A 23,783-nucleotide genomic window follows, 5' to 3' on the forward strand; every position below is an offset into this window, starting at 1 on the left:
CTTTTAATACATCTCCCTCATATTATTTCCAAATATATAACTTCAAATAATTTGGCACAGATTTACTTAGCATCAATGCATTTACAGAAGTGTTCTGGTCTCCTAGCCATGCCTAAATTATACTATGGTATGGCAGAGGCAGTGGTACTGTGGAACTTCATTCATAATGCTTAAAGTCTAGAGAAGGGCACTGGTCTCACTTTTGCACTTTTTACATTAATAGCTTTACAAAAGACCTGAATTGGATTCCTCTAAAGAAAAAAACCCACCAAACATGGAGGAAAATAAGAAGGGACTTTCTGCCTGAATGACAATTAGAGACAAGAGTCAAGCCCATGGTCTTCACTCAAAGAGTAAGAAGTGCTCAGCAACAGGAGGACACCATGCTTCCCTCCCTCAAAAAATCTCCCACCAAGACAGAGCAAACAGAACTTTTCTTAGCTTGGTGTAATTATTAATTAATATCACCACAATACATGCTTTAATCATGGGGGGGAAAAAAAAGCACTAAATTTTCCTGCATGGGATTATTGTGACTTTTTATCATCTGTATTAAATGACTAAGAGTGCTTCCCTTTGCCACCTGCTGCATCACAACACCTCCCTGCCAAGTCCTTTCCCGCTTCTTACCTTGTCATCTCTTCCTCTAGCTCTGGATTCCCTTTCGCGGCTGCCTGAAGGCTTCTCCCCCTTGGACACCACGTGTGCTCTGCCCGCGGGTCCACGGGGCTGCAGTCCTGGGGAGTCTTTCTTCAGGGATTTTCCATCTCGGCCGGGACGTTTTATCTGAGGTGGAGCCCTAAAAACAAGCAACCACAACAAAAACATGCTAGAAACAGTGAAAAAAGAGTAACATTGAGAAGGAAGGATTCTAATATTTCAGTAATTGCCTCAGTATATTATTACTAAAGCTGCCAAGACCCTAAGACTTATTTCCCTATATCTGCAAATCCAACACCATGTTTCTGGTTCTGTCTGACACCCAAAGTAAGAAGAAAAAGCACAAAAGAAAAAAATTAACATTATCAGATCAGTACTCCTAACCAATCTTACAACAAACCAACACCCATGTAACAAAAGAGGAAACAATTTAGTAAAAGTCTTCAAACTGAAGTTTCTTGTGACTCCAAACTAGGAGATTATATTAGGCTACATTCACATGCACAAACTCCACACAAACAGATGACATTCATGGTAAAATAAAAATTTTAAAAATGGAGAAATAAAAAAATAAAAAAAAAAGGTGGCTAAAAGCTTTGACAGGCCCCAAAACAGAAGAGGGAGGATTTTAAACAATCCGCCTACCTCTGACTTCATTCCCCTGTGTGAAAATGTCAAAACATAAAAATTGCCTTGAAAGCAAAAGCGAACAGAGCTGAACTGCAACCACCTATATTTGTGTACATCACCCACAATGTCAAAGAGTACTCAGCAGTAGAATGAGGAGAAAGAATTTGGTTTTAAGACAGGGTGTCATTGTCATTTTTCTCTAGGGGTTGAATTTGAAATACAGAACTAAAATAAACGGCCAGGAATGTCACCCAGATTTAGTAAGTGTCCACTCTTAAATCTTGTACTGATTCTTGTTTTGAGTAACTCAGAATTTTTTAACTCCAAAAACATTTTCCTGGAATATGGCTTAAAAAGCGTATATTCTTAAACACACTGCTGGATACAACAGCAACATTTTGCTTTTCATGCATTTTCTTCAAACTTAACAGCATAGAACAGTGGCTAAGTTTCCTTACTTATTTGCACAAGATTTAAATTTCAGCTTAAAAGAAGCAGATGAACTACTGGGGCTTTACCACTAAGAAGAATACAAAAATAAGTACATCCTGAACTTTACATAACATTACCATAGAAAATCTGAGTTATTTCTACCACTCACAAAAGTAATCAGCATTAATATTATTTTACACTTACATTCTTAGGGTTTGTTTTTTTGAAAAGCAAAGATCTTTTTGATAATCATAAAACACAGGAAATTGTAAATAAACTTGGCATTTCTTTCCATTAACCAAGATCTCTCATTTTACTTTGCTCCTTCGCTTATGTGAGTATACACACATTAAAATTGTGTGCTCTTATGTTAGAAAAATGTTGGCATGATAAATGTTATTCTTGTCTGTAAACTGCATCCTTTTCCAACAAGTTCTGTTAGGTTGAAAATAGGGATTTCAGAAAATGCACAAGCATCTATTTTAAGAAATCTATTAGCTAACTGAAGTTACCTTAAATATGGTTACAGAAGAGATATGCCATGTATAACAGAACATGTTTAGCAATTAAACTAACCAATGGATTAAACATAGGTTGAATTGTCTGTAGCTAGGGAGTGATTCCTAACCACCCTGTCCTTCAAGATCCTTCAGTTCTAGCTCCTTCCAGACTCCTCAGTCATCAATTAATTATTTTATTTAAATAAACTGAAATGGAAAAGTTTTCACCTTGCACATGAGAACATCAGCTGTCACCAAAAGCTCACTTACCTGTGCAGCAGACTCTAGTTCCAGGCACTTAGTTACTCCTACCAGAATAAAGGAGTGACTCTCTTTAGAATGTCAGCAATAAATCTGACTGTAGTTTAAATACTTTTTCCCCAATGAATTAGATTTACTCTCTATTACAAGTGACTAAATTAAACGTAGTAAATGTGTAAATTAAATGTGATTTTCATGTTACAATAGCATTCAAAAACAAATATAAAATTATGGTGACCCAACGTTATTCCACCCACTCTGCTTGAGCCTCTCATTACCTGTGTTCAGCTGGAACAGGAGGAGGCCAAACAGCTGGATCTCTAAAAGGCTCATCTTGACAGGATACAGAGATATCTGGAGGTCTGTCCATTTTAAAACTCTCTAAAGTGTTGACAATGCTCTTAACTTGTTCATATTCTTCAACTAATTCTTGTCGGACCTTGAGAAATACATATGTTATTTAAAAATTGTTACAATTCAAACTTTTAAAAGAACCAAACAAACATAGAAAGTACCTCAAGAACACATGCTATCCTCAAAGGCAGGGACTCCCAGGCCTTTCTATTCACAAACCCCAGACCTACCAAGTTGATAATAGACCTTTAACAGCAGCATAAACAACTGAATCTCTGTCGAGTTCATTTTCCTGCTTGTTAATGTCCCAACCAGACATGATTGCTAAGGCAGGGATCACTCTTCCATAACATGTCCTGATACTTGGATTTATGTGTGCATGTTGACATGTATGCACACATACTCTCATACTAGTAAGGGTGGTGTTGGCAGATCTATAGTAATTTGGTACTATTCTGGCAAAGAAGATCTCTGATTACAGTCTCTGATGTCCTAGTTATAAAACTGGCCAAATCATTAAAATGGATAGTGCTGTGAGGAGCAGGGCCTTGAACTCAATGATCCTTACGAGTGCCTTCCAACTTGAGAGTTTCCATGATTTTATTAATATATGTGACTGTCATCAGCAAGATGCTGATATGGACAGAGGGAAAGAGAAGGGTAAATCCCCAAGGCCCTGCACAGATCTTGCAACACTGCATTTACTTTACCAGAAGCTTTATGTACACCTGTACAAAAAGAGACTTAAGTACAGGAAGATCTTGATCATTTCACAGGGCAAAGCAGCCTTCTTGCTCATTCCAGATGGGGTAACTATGTCTTTCCAGAGACACAAGACATCCAGCTCAGGCAGGATTATTCCTGCCCTGCTTTGCTCTCTTTGCTTTCTCATCACACAATCCGTGGACACATTTCCCAGTGTGAGAGCTTCCAGCTGAGTTACAAATGTGATTGATTACTAACTTGGTTCCTTCAAACTGTCTTCACACACATCCCCCTCCTGTCCAAAAATAAATCTAGCCAAACAGCTGCTGTGAGGTACAAAGGAATGATACAGCATAAATCCTCCAGGGCACCACTCCACAAGAGACAGCCACTTCCTACTCCACTGCTCCAAGAGTACTGACAGAATTCCTTCTATCAGTCTTCTAACACATGCAGAGAAATTGGTGGAAAACAACTTTCTAGCACTGACAGCCAGCGTGCCGTCATTCACCTCACTGGACCAGCAAGGAGGATAGTATCTGAAAACTGAGGGAAAGTGACCATTTGATGCTTTGGAAGACGAAAACAGACTAACATCTGCCAGCCATCTCTTCGCCAGACCTGAGCAGATCAAACTTTGAAATACACACCCTATTCCTCAGTCAATACCTGGCAAATCAACCAACAAGGAATCCTCAATGTGTGGACCACAAAGGAAAACCAGAATAAACTCCTAGAGGCCTTAAAGAAACCGAGTCAGATGAAATAGGTGCAGATAGACCTTCTTGCAGTTGAGTAACAACACAGACATGAGGCAAAAAGGCTGTGCCATAGTTATGGAGTTGACTGAGCAGTGTCTTTGAGTGATCAGTGCTACTCTGAAGCAACCTAGAAAGGCTGCAAATGGAAAAATCACTGATTTAGACTCACCCAGTCTCTTTGCCCCCCATCACACACCCTTCCTTATGTGCCAGAATCCTCAGGAGGCTCCAGCTCAGGTTTTAGAGAGCCTGAAGAAAGCTTTTTAGGTTACTTATGATTAAGCATTTTCAAGAGATAGTGTGGGCCAAGTTAGCAGCTCACCACTGCCAAACAGGAGTAACTCCCTTTACTTCTCCCCAGCCACGCTCTGCCCCTGCTCTTCTGGATTCAATTCTGGCATCTCAGCACAGTAAGACAGGTTGGTAAAATGGCAAAAAAAATTGGCCTAGGAGGGTAAAAAGGAAATAAAGGACACTTCTGCTGGGTTAGCAAGCTGCACATGCACACCATCCTGTGACCAGATGAATCTCAGGAAAAAAAAAATGACAGGGGGCAGAGGAGGGAGAAGCTGGCACAGATGGAAGGAAGACAAAGTAGGGAAGAGCTTGGCATCTCTAGGCATGGCAGGATGTTAGCTGGATTCAGCTACCATGTGAAGCTGCCTGGTCCCCAGAGCCAGGCTCTGGTACAGCAGCCACCCCTACCAGCCACATCACCTCCTCCACAGAAGCAGCATCGTGGGCACTGGTGATGTTGGAAGGCCCAATAAAATGCCTTTCAGCCCATGGGATGGCCCCACAGCTTTGTTTTGACATGTCAACCCCAAGAATTTCCAGTACCCAAGCAGAAAACACATCCTATCATATGGGTATAAAACACAGTGAACAAGAATTGAGTTCACTCTTTCTTAGTGGTAGTTACAAACCATTTCAAGGAATACCTCTGTATTTCATAATCTGGCAACTGTTGTACCTTTTCCATCACTAGCTTTTATTTGCTACACTAGAGCTTGTACTTCTATACCCATGGCAATAAGTGTGGGTATTTGTACTATCGTAAATACAAATAATGGGGGGGAGGGGAGGGTTTATTCTGTCATGCTGAAGAAAAACTGATCAAGTTTATCTAAAAGTGTTTTCCAAACCTGAAATTACTGCCTGCAATTAGTGTTAGTTATTCAACAAGCTCCATTTTTTAAAAAGTGAAAATAACAAGTCCCTAAACCATATCCAAAACAGATGCCCTGCAACCCTGTCTGATCCGTGAAGGCATAGCTCCCATAATGACATCTATTCATGAGTTACCCAAAGAATGTTTCTTAATTAATCACAAAGTAACCTACTAAATGTGAATGAAACAGGCACGAAGCAAAAGCAACAAAAGCATAGATTGACCGAAATGTGTTTGAAATAATAAAAAGAAGAATTCACCCTTTACTCTTTAAGCAGGAATACAGTGCACCTAATCACCTGCACCAGTGACCACAGTCAGTCAGGGTGCCTTTCTGGCTGCTTCAAGCACTCCGGGAATCACTCAATTTCTGCTTGAGCTCCAGCGGAGGCCCCTGTGCTCTCAGCTCTTGTGCAACGCAGAGCACATGGTTCCAACACGCAGCAGGTTTTGCTCGACAGCCGCTGGCCTTGCTGTAAGCCAGTACTATCTCCCGGGGGCACGCTCTGCTGTCATTCTGCAGCTGCTCAACTGTCACTGAAGCAGCTCTTTCCTACAAGCCAGCTGTCTAGTAAAAACACTGCAACAGCCAAGAAACTCTCTCAGAATAAACAGGGAGAATGTCAGCACAAGTAAAGTTCACAGTAGCGGTCATGAGACTAAATCTACCTTTTAGTTTTGGTAAGGATGCATTGCTTCTGATTTTGAACCTTTCCAGCCCCAGCCTGCATTTACATGAATAAATATGCTCACCTGTCAGCCAAACCGCAAAGCACAATAAAGTAACTTTTCCTTTTTTCAAGTGAGCTCAGGAGGCCTAGGAATGAAGAATGGAGCTACACTCAGCCACCCAAGAGCAAGCTGGGAACTCCCTGGATGCAAAACAAGGATGAGTCTCAAGAGTAGGTCACCCTTGATACTCCCAAGTCAAGCCAGTCAAAAGATGATCAATGGCTCTGAATTTTCCATGAAGTCACAGGAATTCTTATGCTGTCATGTCTCTGCTTTGGTGGATCCTCAGCACGCATCTTTTGCCCTGTTTAAGTCCTGCAGGGTGTCCCAGACTAGTAACAAAATCCCTCTTCCCTGTTGAGTACTGATTTTGAATTCCCAGAAGCAGTATTGCATCAAGTGTAACTGAGCCAGTCAGTTGTTCCCAGGGGAGAAGATGTTAACATGTTCATATTCCTCCTCATCCTAAGCATCAGCTCCAAGCAAGAGGAATCCTTGTAATCAAGATATCCAGTTGCAAAGCTGAAGCTGTCTGTCTGACATGAAATGCAGCCCAAGAAATACTTGCACAGATCATTCTGTCTAGACCAAACTGTAGAAAATTGAAAACAATGACACCTAAGCAAAGAGAGGTAGATCAAGAGCATTTGGGAATCTGACCCAAAATCCCAACTACTTCCAGTTCACCCATGCTTCCACATTGCTCAATAAACTGCTGGAAAAATCCTTTGTCATACACAAGGCAACAAAGCAGATACACCAGGCATGAGGTACCTATTCAGGATAGAGCACCCACTGTTGAGAAGAGACCAAACAGGAAGAACAATGCTGGACATAAGAGATGTGAGTTGGTCAGCTGCACAGCCACAGCTGGAACTATTCTTTGAGATGTTCCTCAAATGAACATTTTTGTTTTACAAGGGAACATGTCCACAAACACACGAAACTGTGCTCACTGCCTCAGAAGTACCAGCAGGACAAACACCCTGTTAGTGAGCTGCACACAAACATACAGAAAGGAAGGGGATGCTTCATACTGACACTCAGCATTCCAGGAATCCTTAAGAAGGTTCAAGATTGTGAATGTGTATGCAGACAGTACATCCCAGAGAAGAACTGGTTTAAGTAACAATCTTCTCCTTTGAGCACCTACCTACATGGACATTCAAGAATAAAAGTTCTACCCACACAGTGTTAGTGACTGCTAAACTCCACCTCCAAAAAGTACCACTGGTATTATCCTCTCCAGATTCCTCAGATGATGGAGAAGCTGAAGAACCTGAAGAACAGGCTAGTTCCATATGCTAGAGGAGACAGAATTTCAGGTAAAAATCAACTGCATTAACCCTGTTAACCATGACCTAAGGGTTGCTTTGCTTCTCAAGCCACTTGCAAGAACCACACTAGTATGGGACTATTTTGCTTCTGCGTATTACTGGTACCAAGTGGGTTTGACCTGAATTTTGCTAAACTTACATAATGTGTATAGCATAACTCTTTAATGAGAAAGATCTAAAATTAATATCTAGATATTACTTTAATATTGTGAATGAATGTTACTTGTGATCCAGCTTCTTGGTTAAATTTTTTTCAGAACAGGTTGTCTGTCAAGACAGCTCCTTGACTGTGACTGACAGTTTGGATGTAGCTGCTGTTGGAGCTGGAAAGTAGTGCTAACATCCACATCATCAGACTCCCTCTTAGTCTGTCTCAAGGAGTGAGAAAGCACAACAATTATTTATAAAGAGTGGGTAAGAAAGCCGGTCTATCTCTGTAGGTCTCACCAATACATTCAGGTTCTGGTATGGAAAAGCTAGCAGTTCCAGGGCTGCATTGTTTGCTGTATCTGTATAATTTTGTTCCCATAAACAAATGAGGAGGCAAACAACCTAGGGATGAAGCCCTTATTTTATTTTATTTTATTCAGTCACACTTCTTACATTTTGGTGTTTGTGTCTGAGCCAAGACTGGCACCACTAGCAGCAAAGCAATATTCTGACAAATCTCATCTGCCACTACTGTGTTGGGAAGTTTCAGAATTAACATGAGCGCACAGCGTGACAGACGCTACCGCACCTGCTGCAGATCTTATTTGGGACAGATCTCTAAAGCATTTATGTGACATGGTCAGGGGCCATTCTTCTTTTGCCTAAAGGGGGTAATTTCTGAGAAGGTGCCAACTTCAGATCCTCTGCTAGAGAGCCAGCTGCCTTCCCCAAGGAATAATCCTGGGAACTGTGTTAATGGTCCTTTTGTGCTTGAGGTTTGTCTCCAGTGTGCAGCACACATTCCATGGTGCACAGGCTTCTCTAAAGCAGCTCAAACAACACACAATAACATGAGACTTGAGCAACCTTCACAAGACAAGAGCTGTTGAAAGTTTATAGGAAGAATCAATGTCATCAGAGGAAACACTATATACGAGATGTGAAGACAATGCAGTGGTTCAATGCAGCTGCAGAATGAGGAAAGCCTCATGCTCTACTTTCACATCAGCTGCAAGTTTGGCAGGAACTAAGGACATGCACTGGGCATGAACACCTTGTATCAGCACGTCCTGGGGTGGGAAAAAGCTTGAATACCAGTACTTGGATGTGAGTATCTCCTATACAACATCCAGCTTACTACATTACCAGGAAAACTAGGTACTATCTCTGCTGCATGTACACACACATGTTTTGCAAACAAGCTCTTCATCTACAGACTTCTACAATTCTATGATAGACACCTATGAATAATACTGTTATTACAAAGTGATTGTTAACAGTGTTGTACTTATCAGAACACAAAATACTCTACGTTAGTGTCAGAAGTTTCAAACACAAACCCATAAACAAATCATCTGCTGCAATAAAAAGGAAAATTTGCTTCTGTTTTTAAGTGATATCATTTAAACATATGATATTTAGAAAAATTTATTGAAATAATCTCTTTAGCTACCTACTGCAAAATTGTATCTTTTATAGGGGCTATGTCATTCTTTCAAAACATAGTCTTTATGCAATATGAATTCTTTATTCTAGAAAACATCTTTATATGATTTTCCTCCTTTTTTATGTTTATGGAACACATTTTGTACCACGAAAAATGGCACCAAAAAATGTAAGGAAGACTTAAATACTGAAAGTAATAAATAGGTGTCCTTGGGGGTTCTTACATTTCACCAGCAGATTACTTCCACGGCTTCAACAGAACCCTGTTTAGCAGGGAGATGGATGTGTGCAAGACTCGGGCTAAGAGTAGGACTTGCAGTTTGAGAAACCTCATCCAAATTTGTACACTATAGTCATACAGTTAGCTGCTACTCAGACAACCATTCTAGAGATGCTAACCCACCCACTCGCATTTTACCTTACTGGACATTAGATGACCAAAAGATACAAGAGGAAAAGGAAGTCCTTAATTTTTTCAAAATTATGCAATCACAGACAGTATGTAAACACAAACAGACCAGGAATTAGACAGATATCCTAAGTGAAAACAACAAAAGAATTGATTCGTTTAGAACAACAGAATTCCTTTTGAACACAACGCAAAAAATATTTTCCCATGAATACCAACAAAATATTGTACAAAAAATGTTGCAAACATCACTGAAATATAAGTCCTCTACATCTTATAAGGTTTGGGAAGTATAGTGTGGTTTTCAAACATCAAGTAATAGAATATGGGCAATGTTATTTCACCCTACCTGTTGCCATTTGCCCTTAATTGCTGGATCTCTGATTGACTGGCAATGTCTCTGGATTTGCTGGATGACACCCTGGTAATATACCATAGAAGAGTCGTAATTTCCAAGGAGTGCATATTCTCTTCCTTTTTTGGCATTATCACAAATCTCTGCTAAATTCATCTTCACTCAGAAATCTAAAAGAGAACATAATCACCAGAAAAATGAATTTTACATGCTGTAGAATAATTCAGTGAGTGACACTTTAGTTTTGTTATTTCTCTCATAGCTGAATTGTGTCTTTCCAATGCCGTTCCCATCCAGTCCTGCTCTTCTACAATCATTTATGTCTGGAGTGTCTCTTTACCAGCCTAAGGTTTCAGATCATGAATCATAACTCTTTTATAGTGATAAAAAGCCGAACTTCTTTGCTGCCTTTGGCCCCAATCCTGTTAAATTAATGCAAGAAAATTAAATGCCCTGCCCACACTGAACCTAACAAACTAAACTTTAATTTGTAGATCACCACAATATATTAGCAGCCATGAGCTGTGAATCACAAATCACACGAGGCGTTAAATTGCTTTTTATACTGTTGTATTACATACGTGCCTAAATGTGCCAACCAGCATCAGGGATGTCTGCACTTCACACTTTCAAGAGCCCGCACCCTAATGAGATTATGATATGGTTGAATGACTGCTTTACTATAGACAAAGTTGAGAGCCTCATTCTGTTTAAATATTCTTTCAAAGTACTCCAACATCCACATGCTGACTTGAATTTTTTCATTAAATTTAACATGTCACTTTGGGATTTATGGCAGAGTTAGCAGTCCAAATTTAACATTCCTAAGAACAGTGATTCTCAAAGTATAACCTTCCCCTAGTCCTCCAATTGCAGCATGACTTTAAGGCAAACCCATAGCCCAGCTTTTCCCAGTAACCATTCAAGAAAGACTTAAGCTGTGTTGTACATCTAGGTTTGTATTTAAGGTTCAAGACTGAAGCAGTGCTTGCCCTTTTATCTAAATCTCGTGTGACCCAAAGTTTAGGTCCTCACCACACAAAAAGAGCATCAGTTCCTTTCCCTTGTTCTCTGACTCAGTGTGCATGGGGTCCCTGACATTCACCCAGATACAAACCTCTGGAAATGAAAAATAAAAAATTGCAATTCATAGCTGTGCAATGCAGAGTTGCACTGACCAAGAGGGAGGAGGTCACCTCTGGAGGGTGGTCCACTAGCTGCATCAAGGGTTTGGCAAGACCAAGGAGGTGGAGAAGAAACTGGGAAGGAGGGATACAAACACAGATCAGGCTGCACAGCTGAAAACAGCCCGTGGTACAGGGGTGCACACAGAAGGAACAGGTGGTAGCAGACAGAAGCCAGAACAGGGAGAAACAATATTTTATGTCCTAGTGGGTTATAACAATGCTAGCAGGTTTTATAAACAGACAAGACAAGAGCAAGATGGCATTAAGGAGGACATGTCTTACACCTTTGTATTCCCTTGTGCTTAGCAAAATTCAAGCCCCTGACAATTTAAACAGATATCCACATGACATTCATTCTGCCCTGGGCAAACAGACGCTCCACCTCCCAAAGGTGCCAAACTGATGGTCCTAACTGCTGCCTGCAGCTGCACACCAGGTCTGCTCCACCACCTTGTCACACCTGCTCCCTACAACAAAGCCATGGAAACCTGCCATCCTCACTTAAACCCACAGGTCACACAACTTGCATGTGGCCGAAGACTTTGATGGCAAGCACATGCTGCCACCCCACAGATGACACTCCACCAAGCACAGCAGGACATACTGGGGCTTTACTTGTCCTCATGCTGTGCTGCACATTTCAGCTTGCACATCATTCCCACTGGCTGTTGTAATCTACTGGGCAGGAGAAAATCTAAGGTGGAAAGGCCACCAACCCTAATTTTGTTTCCTGACATAGGCAGGATACATCATTACTGAGATCTAGATCAGCAGCAACTATGACCATTTAATTTTTAAATACAGAAGATCATAACTAATAGGGGAAAAAAGTGATGTCACACTGCACTGGAAATGGATAAAATGATAGGAACTGAAGATAGGTTATAACCCATTCAGATCTCATGAGTCAACTTATAAATGAACAGAACACCATCTGGGGCAGAATCCATTGACCTGTCTTCAAACACATCCAGGTTAGGATCTGCTTCACAACCAGCCTGTCGCCATTAAGGAAAACATTCCTCAAATCTCTGGAGGTTTGCCCCATACGTAGTGAAACAGAGAGAGCAAATGAAACATTTCTAAGGAACTGCTGAATTCAGTTCCTAGAAATCCATTAAACAGAACACATACTTGCTTTACAACCTCTCCTGCCTCTTTATTACAGCTAGTTCCCACCTTCCAGGCATATTTAACTGCCTTTTGCCTTAAGAGGGCTGATACATCCAACTCCCCTTAATTCCAGAAAAGTCCCCTGCTCACCAGAGGAGACAGGAGCTTATCTCTGTCTGTGATGGAAGCTGGGTCAATCGACAGGCAGCAGGCAGGCCATAGGAGCCATGCAAACATGTGCCCACTTCAGGACAGTGGTTAGACAAGGAAGCTGAGAAGCAGGATGCAGAAAAATTTACATGGTTCTAAAATTGCAGGAGCAAAGCAAACAAGACTCTCCCATTTCCTCCAGCCACCAATAGTTTGGGGGCTTCTAGCCTCATGCTGGTGATGCCAAAGCTTAAGCATGAGCTTGAGGCCTGGTGTGTCACACTGGAGAGCTTATAAAACATTGACAGGCACTGAAACTTGGAGCACGGAGGGAGGCTGGTAGATGTACACCTATGTACCTACTGAGCGGTGACTGCCTCCAGAGCTAAGCTGACAAAAGCCCCTGGATCTTTCTCCTGGACTCAGGCACTTATCACCTACCCTAGACACCCAAGCAGGTCATATAGCTTGAAAAGGTGTATATAACATCACCCATTTACCTGAGCCATATTTGAAACAACAGCTGTTGGCCTCAGTCCTAAATCAGTTCTTTCATGGAATCCCAGGCAGTTCTCTGAGATTCTACTGCTATTTAAAACTAATGCTAAAAATGGTTTAAACAAACTACAAGCCTCGTATGCACACTAGTGATGGCAATGTTACTTCAGAATAACCAAAGCAAATCAAAACAAGTAAGTGCAAAATCAAGGAAAAATTATTTTTTAGGAAGGAACTACTTCCTGTGTTGTTTTCTGGACATCACACTCTTCAGTGTCAGAGATGGGGGAGGGATGCAGAATTAACTAGAACTAGGTGAGGGGTTTTTTGTGTTATGTACTTACTCTTCATTATCTGTTCTACATTGTATTATAGAGTTCATACAAAATCAGAAACGTCCAAGGAACCACAAAATATAAATAGAGTGTTTTGTTGTTTGTTACTTGGGGCTTTGTTTAGATATTTAATTTTCCTACCATATCACAGCCACATCTTTTAAGTAAATATACAGCCAGGGACAACTCTTGTCAAGTACATTTAGAACAACTTACACATTACTTGTGACACCAGCTTTTCATTCTATCATTGTGTGGTTCTCTCCTGCACTAGACCGTAACAGCTCCACTGCACATCAAGATATCCTTGGAGATTCCTTAGTTCATGGATCATTGACAAGAAGAGACATTACAGACATTCATGTCAGCATAGCTGCCACACATGGGGTCTTAAGCCCACTCGTTAAAAGCCCTGCAGCAGCCACGCGCAAAGGTCACAGGGGATATTAATCTCTATTCTTTGGAGCATAAGCTGAGCTGATCCCTATCTGGGGTCGGAAAATAATTTTTCTCCCAGAACTAAAGCAACACACAATTGAGCAAGATCCAAAAGACAGTCTCTACTTTAACATTAAAGTATTATATACACAAAATATATCCATGGGCAGATACAGTGACTGTGTGAATGACAGGCAAAGGGGGACAGCTTGCTTAGCACACTATTCCAAACTTGTGTGCCACACCAGTGGGAGTGGATACAGGACTGACCCCCTTCAACCCATCTCTCTCAGCATTATCTCAGCAGAGTCTTACCAGAGGCAGCAAATGCCCTCCCCTAAGAGGGGCTCTGCAGCAGAGCTTTTCCTCTTGCTTGATCCTGAACATTCACTCTGCAAGTGCCAAAATAGAAGGCACCTGCTATCTTTACATGTCTCTTTTATGCATGTATTTTGACACAGTGACACAACTGCATCCCATTTTCTCCACAAGTCCTTGGCTCTTGCACAGGATGAATGACTCTTATTAAATGAGCTGTTACACACTTTTGCTTTATTATTGTTTCAATAGTCACATCAAGCCTTATTTAATACCTACTAATCAGATTTTATCAGTTAATTCCTCACTGAGAGGGCTATAGCATATCTGGATTCTTTGGGACATTTGTCTTTCTCTGACCAAAATTTTACCCATGCAAAACAGAAACATTCCACAACTCCCTGAGATTGCTGGACATATGCTCTCACATCATAGCAGCCCTGCAGTACTGCTGACTGGACAACTGAACATCTGGAAAGGCCTGGACATTCGCTGATGTTTCTCATTTTCTGTAAATCAGCCATGCATGATGCCGGGCATCCTGAAATGCAATGTAAGAGTTACAAGAAATGTCACAAGACAGAGAGTCACACTGTTAGGCACCATCTCCTGAATTCAGTGCATATGACTGAGGTATGACTGCAGAGTCAGGATGACTCTCTGCCACGGCACAATCCCAGAACAGGTCAATAGCCACACAGAGCAAAGCAAGGAAGAGAATTCCAGTGTTAAGAGGTTTTGATTTTTGGATTTATCCACTTTTCATGTGCACCCATTTCCATTGTCAGAGTCTAAGGAATAAACTGAAGTTTTTCTTTCCTCTGATTCCTCTTACTGCTTGGAAGCTTTTCGTTACAGTTAATTGAAACCTGCCCTTCTTAGGCTAAGGCCATATTGGTTTTGTAAGCCAGCTTTGACCAGTTTCAAACAGCTCTTTCTGCCTCAATTATGTCTTCACTTAAATAGTACAATGATCTGATTTGCAGCCTTCTCTTCAAATTTAAAAGTTGCTAAAATAGAGACATGTAACAATATGACAATGCTTTATCTGAAAAAGCATAAACAGCAACACTAACTGGAACATTGTCAGAGGAACAAAAAAGTGTTTTTCCCTGCATGACATATGATTCCTACCAGAACCCTACAGAAGTCTATTTCTGACTGAAATACAGACTGTATTTTTTTCATGTGCTTGATGCATTTTGATTTTTAAGAATAAGTTACTAAAAAATGCAATAATTAAAATAAATTAAATAAGTCTTTCATGCTTTATTGTAAAGATTATGTCTTTTGTTTTGTTGTTAGGTGCAGAACAACTGATCTTCATTTCTAATAATTAACTGTCCCTGTTCAGAAGCAATTGCTGATGCTGCAGACAGTTATCAGGCATTACGTTTGCATGACAAAAACAACATTTTAACTGATCATTGTCAGATAAAATACAAACAAACAAAAGGCTTGCCAAGTTCCATAGCCAAATCCATCTTTCCCTGTTAACACGGCTTTGTTTAAACATGCAGCTGTGGTCCCATGGACTGGTGTGGAAACCAGTGATTGTGACCTCACAGGATCACAACTCCTGCTAAGAACATACCTATAAGTAAGGACATGGCTCAGTTCCAGCAGATTTGATTTTAAACTACATGTAAAAGAATCAAAGATGAGAAATGTGCTATGCCAGTGCTGTTTTTTCCTTTTGCTGTGTCCATTAGCAGTGACAAGACTGGCTACAATGGCAGCAGCAGCGCTGAGGTTGCAGCAGGTAATGTCACTCTTCAAAGCAGCAGACATGCCAGATAAAACATACACACACATACCATGGTCCACGAAACCCAGCACCAAGGGATCTCTCAATTCAGTCAACTACTTTCTGCTAACTGGTTTCTGGCCTCTTTGCACTGAAACTCTGTGTTGCAATAGCAGACATGGAGTTAATGGGGAAATGTGTATGGAAGTGAGAAGGAGAAGAAGCATGCATGCAGGCCTCAAACTATTTTTGTGTGCATTCTTCTGAGACTTAACTTGAAACAGAGAGTTATTTGAATGCAAGTGAAAAAAAAATCTTCAAATGAATTAAAGATATTCATCACAAGTTAAAAGTAAACACATAAGAAAACACTAAATAGGTGGTCAGTGTTTTAACTAAAGATTAATTTAGAGATTTAAATTAGAGATTTCATTAGTTTGGTGAACCAAACAGAAAGTATCCTGGAGAATGAAATGGCCATTTGCAGAGCCTTTGAAGTACAGTTTTCTGAAGAAGTAGAAAGGAGAATCAGAGACAGCTGTGCTATTCCTAAAATCGTATCCTTCTCCAGGCACCTCATACACCAGCTTCAGACACATCCATATGGTCACATCACCATTGTTTGGGGTAATGAGGTGTTCATCAGCAAGGCTGGGTAACGAAAAGAGCTAAAAAAATGCTGTGGGGCACTCTGGGGAGTGTAACTCCATACACACACGCTTGCAAGCTTCTGTTCCATCTTAGCCCTGCTGGACCCAGGCTGGCTCCACACATCTCTCTCCTCTCCAGGACAGCCTCCAGGGCTTCTGGCATTAGTATCAAATCAAACCTAAGCCCGTGTTCAGGTGGGACCAGCCCGAGGTGGATCGGTCAACCCTTCCTCTGACAGGATGCAGGACCCAAGTACTTGAAGGATTCTGGAAGGTCTGTCTGGAGCTCAACAAAGTGGAACCCAGCCCAAGTCAATAATCCCTCTGGTCCTTTGCGGAGCCACTTGCTTCTCTGCATATCATGTGTGTAAGCACTTCTGGTAGAGCAAACATGCCACCAAAGACTCCCAAGATGGCTCTGTGCAGAGCCAGCCTGGGTTCAGCATGTTTCAGAGGTTGGGCTCTGTGCCAAGAAAGGCAGGGAAACTGCTCCTGCACCCTGAATACAGCACACCCATTCCCCCCGCGCTGCAGCCCATGAGCCCCACCAGACCACAGTCAGCTCCACAAAGACTCAGTGCTGCTCCTGCGACATCCCCAGCTCAGCCAGTCTGCAACCCAGATACGCTTTCCATGAATAATTGCAGGTTTAATACACTCACATGTGTTTATAACCCTGACCCATAAGGTCAGAAGCCTGGGCTGAATACTTTTCCACCTTTCAAACCCCACTCTGAATTTCAAAGAATTGGCTCTTTAGGACTAAGAATATGTAATATTTAAGTAGAATAGTATATACGTTTTTAAATATACATTTATATGCATATTGCTGATAGTGCTACAGACATCAATTCTTCAGATTTCTCAGCTCATCCCCAAAAGAATCAGCTTTTTTTTTTTTTTAATTAATTACACAGAAAACCAGATAAAAGCCTATTATTGTTTTCTTGTATTCCATTTACTTCCTTGTCTTTTGATTTGGATTAGGTCAGGGCAGGATCCATTTCTCCCCATTACCTGCTCAAAACCCAAAATCTCCAAGAGCCAAGCACCCTGGAAGCATGCTGCAGCTGCAATGTTCACTTCTGCAGTCTGGCAAGTACCAGGAGCTGCACGAAGCCAAAGCCTTGCTAGGATATAGCCAACACAGGGGTGGGGGGAAAAGGAAGAATAAAGAAACTGCTCAACAATCTGCAGCTGCAATAAAAATCAAGCATCCACTGGAAAGAAACCCATCTCTGTAAAATGTGAAACTGTAGTAGGAATAGACATTCAGTAGTCATATACAAGGGAGTACTAATGCACTGATGCTTTTAAGATACAGATTTTCAGGAACAAACAATGACACCCCCTTATATACCAATCATAAACATCTGTATTTTAAGTATGATACGTAGAGAAACTGTAATTTTATTCCCCCTCATGGCTGTTGGGAGAATGCAAGATAAAGAATAACACTAGAACTGTTAGCAGAGGAAATGGAGAGAGAAAAGGGACAAATGCCAATACTGACATCATGACAGAAGTTTCGGGGGAAAAAATAGAAATGTAGCAAAATAATTTTTAAAAAGTAACACTGTGTCTAGACCACGTAGTGCAACAAGCTCAACAGAGCCTAAGCGTGGTAGGAGATGTGAAACTGGAAACTAGAAATGCAAACTGGTTGGGGAAACTTTCCAGGGCTCCCTCTGACCATTGCCTCCTTCGTACCCATTCCCAGCCTCCGGTCTGCTCTGCCTTCTGCTCAGCCCTCTCCGTCCATCTGCTCCACCACTCCTCCTCCAGCACATCTCTCCCCTTCCACCTATGTTCCCACGTGCCCCTTTCCTTGCATTCTTTCTCTCCCCCTTGGCATCCAGAGGCTCCCCCCCCAGCCCATCCTCCCCTCACCGCAGCAGACACTCACCCGTATTTCTCCCCCACCCACCCCCCATTCACTCCCCTGCCCCGCGCCTCCCCCTGCCGCCGCACCGCCCCTGCGCCCACCCCCATAGCCGGCCCTGCCGCACCGCCCCTCCCTCCAGCCCCTCCCGCCCCGGCAGCGGCACAGGGGCTTCTCTCCCTCGCTGTCCCAGAGGGAAGAGCCGCCTCGGTGTCCTCGTTCAGAGTGAGCCTCCCGTCCCCACAGGGGTCCCCTCCGCAGCACCCATCTCTCCCCCTCCGCCGAGAGCGCTGGGGGCTGTAGTTCCCTCCCGCCGCCTCTCCCGGCAGCCCCCAGCGCCAGACGGGGGGGCGCGGACTACACTTCCCGGCACGCTCTGCGGGAGCGGAGGGGGGCGCCCCCGCCCTCCTCCAGCCTCTACCTCTGGTCGCCCCCCCATCCCCGCCGCCTCTCTCAGCGTGGCGGGGTCGGAGCCGCCGCCCGGCGCGGGCAGCAGCGCCGTGAGGGGCTGCCCCGTTCCCGGGCCCTGCCGTTACCTGGGAGAGCCGGGGGTGCGTGTCCGCGGGCGGGAGCGGCGCGGGGAGGGGGCGCAGCGCTGCGGCTCCGTCAGACCGGGGCGGGGGGGGGGGGGGGGGCGGGCGGGGGGGGGCGGGCGGGGAAGGGGGTGCGCGCGCGCGGCGACGGGCGGTTGCCATGGCGGCGGCGGCGGGCGCGGGGAGGGGACGGCACCGCCACCCCGGCCTCCGGAGCGCCTCCGCCTTGCCCTGACGGCGGGGGAAAGGGATTTTCCTAAAGGAAAACGCCGCGGCACCGGCGGCGATGGCTGCGGGCGCCGCCGCCCAGCCCGTGTTTGGCAGCCCTCGGCAGGGCTCCGCGCTGAGCATCGCGGGCGGAGAGCGTCCCGCTCGCTGCGGGAGCTGGAGCGGCGCAGTGCTCGGCCGGGCAGGAGGGAGGGAGCGCCGGCCGTGCTGTGCGCTGTGCTGCGCCAGTGCTCGGATCGGGGAGGCTGAAAACACAGAGTCACGGGATGCGTCAGGCTGGAAGGGGCCACGGGGGAGCATCTGGTCCAAACTCCCTGCTCAAGCAGGGCCGTCCTGGAGCGCATGGCACAGGATTGAGTCCAGGCACTTCTTGAATAGCTCCAGTGAGGGAGGCTCCACAACCTCTCTGGGCAGCCTGTTCCAGTGCGCGGTCATTGCACAGTAAAGAAGTTCTTCCTCATGTTCAGCTGGAACTTCCTGTGCATCAGTTTCTGCCCTTGCGTCGTGTCCTTGTAGCTGGAACCACCGAGAAGAGCTCTGAATTCACATCAGAGCTCATTCACACTCTGAATGCAAACCTCATCTGCCTCCACCTCGGCTGTGGGAGTGTCTAGGAAATGCAGAGCACACGTTTGTCCTGTATGGGCACGCAGAAGGGCACTGGACCATCTTTGCTATAGCAGTTTAATACACTTTTATAGTACAGTAAAGGAACATTTTTAGGGATTTGCCCTGTTCCTGGACCAAAGTGGTATTTGGTGATCACAGGCAGCCTCTCAGGGCGGCACCACCCAGTTCGTGTCATCTCCTGAGGGTGAATTTTACCTAGCGTTTCTGTAGCGTGCGGCTCACGGTTAATATGAGCAGCCTGGTGTCCTGCGAGGGGAGCCATGCAGTTATAAATCTTTCTAAGGATGTAATTTCACAGTTAATGCAAGCCAGCCTGTGTCTGTGTTGCCACCAAAAGAGGCAGTCCTGCATTTCTCTGATCATGGCCATGCCTTCCTGTTTGTTACTTACACCGCAGTAACACCGATGATGCCATCTGGCAAGGCAAGCCTGGGATCTGATCTGGTGGAGAGCCAGTTATGCTCCTCCAAAAAGTTAACCGAGTTCAGCTGGAAAAAGTTACCGAATTAGCTGAGTCTGTAGAGCTGCCGCAGGCACAAGGAAGGCAGAGGAGATGTGGAGGCAGGAGCAGCCCATTGAAATCTCAGCGGATCTGAGCTGTATTTCTGCAGTGAGCCCTTACTCACTGCAGTGAGCCCTTACTGCTGGAACTGCCTTGTGACAGCTCTGAGGGTGTCCCAGTAACGATGATCTTGTGATCACACCTGGTAGTAGTACGTGATTTCTCTGGAAAATTTCTGTTGTAGTTACTTTAAGGTAGCAGCATGAGGTTGTGTCTCACAATAAGGTTCTCAGAAATGCTGACACAAGCGAAAGAGCAGGGATTGAAACTAAAAGCTCAGTATGCCTCTTAAACAATACAGGATGCATGAATGTGTCACCCATATATCTACGGATCTTGCTTCCCTCAAAATCATGTGGAGATTCTTATGTCTTTGTTGAGGATTTTGGAACCGGGAAATGTGATGGCCAAAATCGTGATGAATTCATAACAGCTGCAACTCTGGCTTTTCCAGATTTCTTCGAACTTGCCTGCCCATGACATCAATTCCTGCTGTTTTTTCACAAACCCAAAAACATAGATGCTGTGCAGACCTTACAGAGTTCAGTGTTTCTAGGGGAGAGCAGATGATAAGCAGCCTTGTCCCAGCACTTCCATAATGCCCCTTCCCACGAGACTATGTACCTCTTATCACATTAGGCAACGCATTAACTGCTTTGTCTGAGGATTGTATCCCCAGCTAGGAAACTGTGACACAGAGAAGCTTGAGTATTTGGGCATAATCTCTATTTGTCTGGTTGGGTATTCTTCCCCCATCCCTTTTTTTAGTAATGATTGAGTCGAGCAGGGCTGCTTCCTAGCAGCCCTGTATTAGAGCTGACCTCCCTTTTGAAAAGCAGTTGCTCAACACCAGAACAATACCAGTGTCAACCTATTTTGGCTCCTCTGAGGCAAAGTTTGGTAAGCATGGGTCTCCACAGTTTGCCAAGATATGCTAAGTGACTGTGTCAGCAGGAAGAACCACCTCTTCAGGTTCCTGGCCATGCACGCTAGGTATATAGAGTAATTAATGTTGGAGGGGACCTCAAAAGGTCATCTAGTCCAGACAGACAATCAGAAGTTCATAAACCTGTTAATAAGGCAGAAGAATGGTAACTGTAAGTGTGAAATTTCATAGTCTTTCCTATTGCTGGGCCAAATTCAAGCAAATCTGGCTGGACTGCTGCAAAAAATACTGCTTTCCCTGACCTCCTTACTGAAGGTTCCTGCCTCCACAGCAGTCCCTGGATTGGAAAACACTAATGTTTCTAAGCCATTTTAATGCAAAATATGATGTTAAAGTCATTTTACGAGCAGTTTAGGCTAATTTGCTGGACCTTGCATTGAAGCAGTTGGGACTAGTGTGTGTGTCTCATTCTACCAACTCTGCTGTGAGGCAGTAATCTCAGGCAAAGAGGAGGAAGGAAATTGCTGGGAGGGGAGGTGACACCTTAAGCCACTGAAGCTTGTTCTACTCTGAGTATATTCTCATGGATTACAACTTTTTATTTTTTGATAGAGGCTATAAACCTAGCGGTTCTGGATAAGACACGATGTTAGTGGGTGTCAGCGACTGTGGTTAGGCAGGATCCGGCTGTGTTGGTGGAGGAGAGCATTACTCACAGCCAGACCCCAGAGACTTATCATGCCCCTTTCCAGCAATCTGCAAATCTGCCAGCAGAGCTGATTGTGTGCCCACTCACTCTGATTTATTCTAGTCAACTCAATCAGAAGCTGATATAAATTAATGTAACTCTTTTGCCATGAACATTAGATTTGGTTCAGAAGTGTCTCTTCAGCTAGAGTAATTGCAGACACTGTCAGAGAAGTTTAAAGCTGTGCACTCTTAGGGTCTGTCAGGTTAACAAAACCGGTTTCTGAATTGATTTGGTTATCATTACATAAATTCCATTGGCTAGAGGGCTGGCACCGGCTTTTAGCACAAAGTAGCAGAGAGCTTCATTTGTAACCTCCTCCTACCCACAAAATTCTGCAAGGAGAAGGTTGAAATCATGTGAGAAGTCTATGAATGATGAACTGCCCTTTGCTTCTATCTTCTCTTCCCCTTGCAATTATATTTAACTAGACTACAGGAATTATTGTGCCTTCATAATAAGCTTTAATGCTCACATGCAAACATAACTCTTTACCAAAGGTCTTACAGGCTGTATGGAGAAATGCTGTAATAATGAAAAATGAAAAACAATAGGGAAACAGTAGGGAGAAGAAGGTGCATGTTACATATTCATGGCCATTAACCTTTCAGGGGAAGTTACACACAAGTCAGCAAAGGCATCAGTGGACTGTTAATTTTCATACACACATAGTAATTGTCCTTCTCTCCATTTTTATGGAATGATATTTACCAGTATGACACATCCACCAATTTCTCTCCTAGGAAAGAACCTCAGAGTCTGAACCTTGAGAAAGATTTAGTCAACATCTTTCCCACAATGCACATCTTGAAGTGCTGTGAATTGTTAATAGAGAACAGTGTAAGGGAAAGGAGTTAATTTTCAAATGGGATTTCAATTAAGTCAGAAGGCAAGAGGAGGAATAGACAAGGGTGTTTTTATTTATCTGGTAAATGTACACCTCTGTCTTGTAGACCTTTGCCTCTGAGTTAAGACTTTGGGGATACAATTCCTGCTTTGACCAAGGTGGATTGTGCCCTGAATGTGCTTAATTTTTTTCCATGTTTATAGCAGACTTATCTGATCAACATAAATGTGTTTGCACTGTAGATGTCTAAAGGTAGGTGACGGGAGTCCCACCCAATGTGTTCCATTGTTAGAGCCGCAGAGAGAGAAAGCTGTCATGGCAGTTTTGAGTAGGTTGATTAAAATGATGAAGAATAGGCCAGAGTCACATTAATGGAAAGCACAGGTGGAAGAGAGGACACATCTTTGAAATGGGTAGAAGCAAGCCCACAGTACACTGAAAAAAACCCCATCTGTTCTGCTTTGAGTCTGTGGAAAAAATTAGAAAAATAAACAGGAACTAGGATATTGTGTTTCTTTTATGTGTATCCTTTACATGCAGAAGCATTTTGCATATGTTGGAGTATTACTTTTTGGAGAAGGAATAAGGAAGTAGCTTACAGCAGTCAAAGACAGAGGAAGACTTGGACAGAAACCTCAGAGAAAGTAAAGTCACGCCCAAGGAGCCATGTGTCAGCTGTTAAGTGAAAACCTGGACCAGGAAAGAAAGTTTATTTACACCATCTCAGTCCTGTGGCAGACCACTAGACAGTCAAGTGGCTAAGTTCCCTTAATCTGTCTGCTGGGGTTGACAGCTGAGAGAAAATCTCTTGTGATGTGCTTTTGTTTGCTGGTACAACTCTTTCATGATAGAGTCTGAATTATAAGCTGTTTTTCTAAAGATGTGGCATTCTGGGGTTGCTCTGTCTGTCCCACTGCTGTAAGTTTGAACCTCACTGGCCAGTTTCAACTGCATTTGCAAAAGGATGGAGGTCTAACCAAGTTCCTTTTAGTTTTGTGGTAAGTAGCACAGTAGAAAAGATACACTCAGCTGGTGCTTCTGCTGAGCACAAGGCAGGCAGAACTTGGCTGCTGTAGATTTCATCTGGCAAAAAGCTGCCCAGTGTGCCTGTGTAAAATGACCAGCAGC

The 23,783-nt window shown here is 43.4% G+C and overlaps 1 protein-coding gene and 1 long non-coding RNA gene across 3 annotated transcripts in view; one reads left to right on the forward strand and one right to left on the reverse strand.

Annotated features, from left to right (window-relative positions):
* LOC121673445 (katanin p60 ATPase-containing subunit A-like 1) overlaps positions 1–18,842 on the reverse strand; it is a 39,769-nt gene extending 20,927 nt beyond the window's left edge. Inside the window, exons 1-4 of one of the 2 annotated variants that reach the window (XM_042046743.1) lie at positions 18,758–18,842; positions 9,898–10,073; positions 2,762–2,922; positions 631–799 (exon numbers count right to left, since the gene is read on the reverse strand). In XM_042046743.1, coding sequence (XP_041902677.1) covers positions 631–799; positions 2,762–2,922; positions 9,898–10,059 — 492 coding nt within the window. In that variant the 5' untranslated portion in view covers positions 10,060–10,073; positions 18,758–18,842. Of the gene's footprint in view, positions 1–630; positions 800–2,761; positions 2,923–9,897; positions 10,074–18,348; positions 18,435–18,757 lie in introns of those variants that run through there. The other variant, XM_042046745.1, reaches the window with a different exon arrangement.
* Positions 18,510–23,783, forward strand: part of LOC121673446 — a 35,624-nt gene continuing 30,350 nt past the window's right edge. Inside the window, exon 1 of the long non-coding RNA XR_006019219.1 lies at positions 18,510–18,772. This is a non-coding gene — a long non-coding RNA (uncharacterized LOC121673446). The remainder of the gene's footprint in view (positions 18,773–23,783) is intronic.

The sequence above is a fragment of the Corvus kubaryi genome, unplaced genomic scaffold (genome assembly GCF_017639235.1).
Source record: "Corvus kubaryi isolate FWS band 111438036 unplaced genomic scaffold, C.kubaryi_AGA036_p1.0 65439, whole genome shotgun sequence".
Lineage (NCBI taxonomy): Eukaryota > Metazoa > Chordata > Aves > Passeriformes > Corvidae > Corvus > Corvus kubaryi.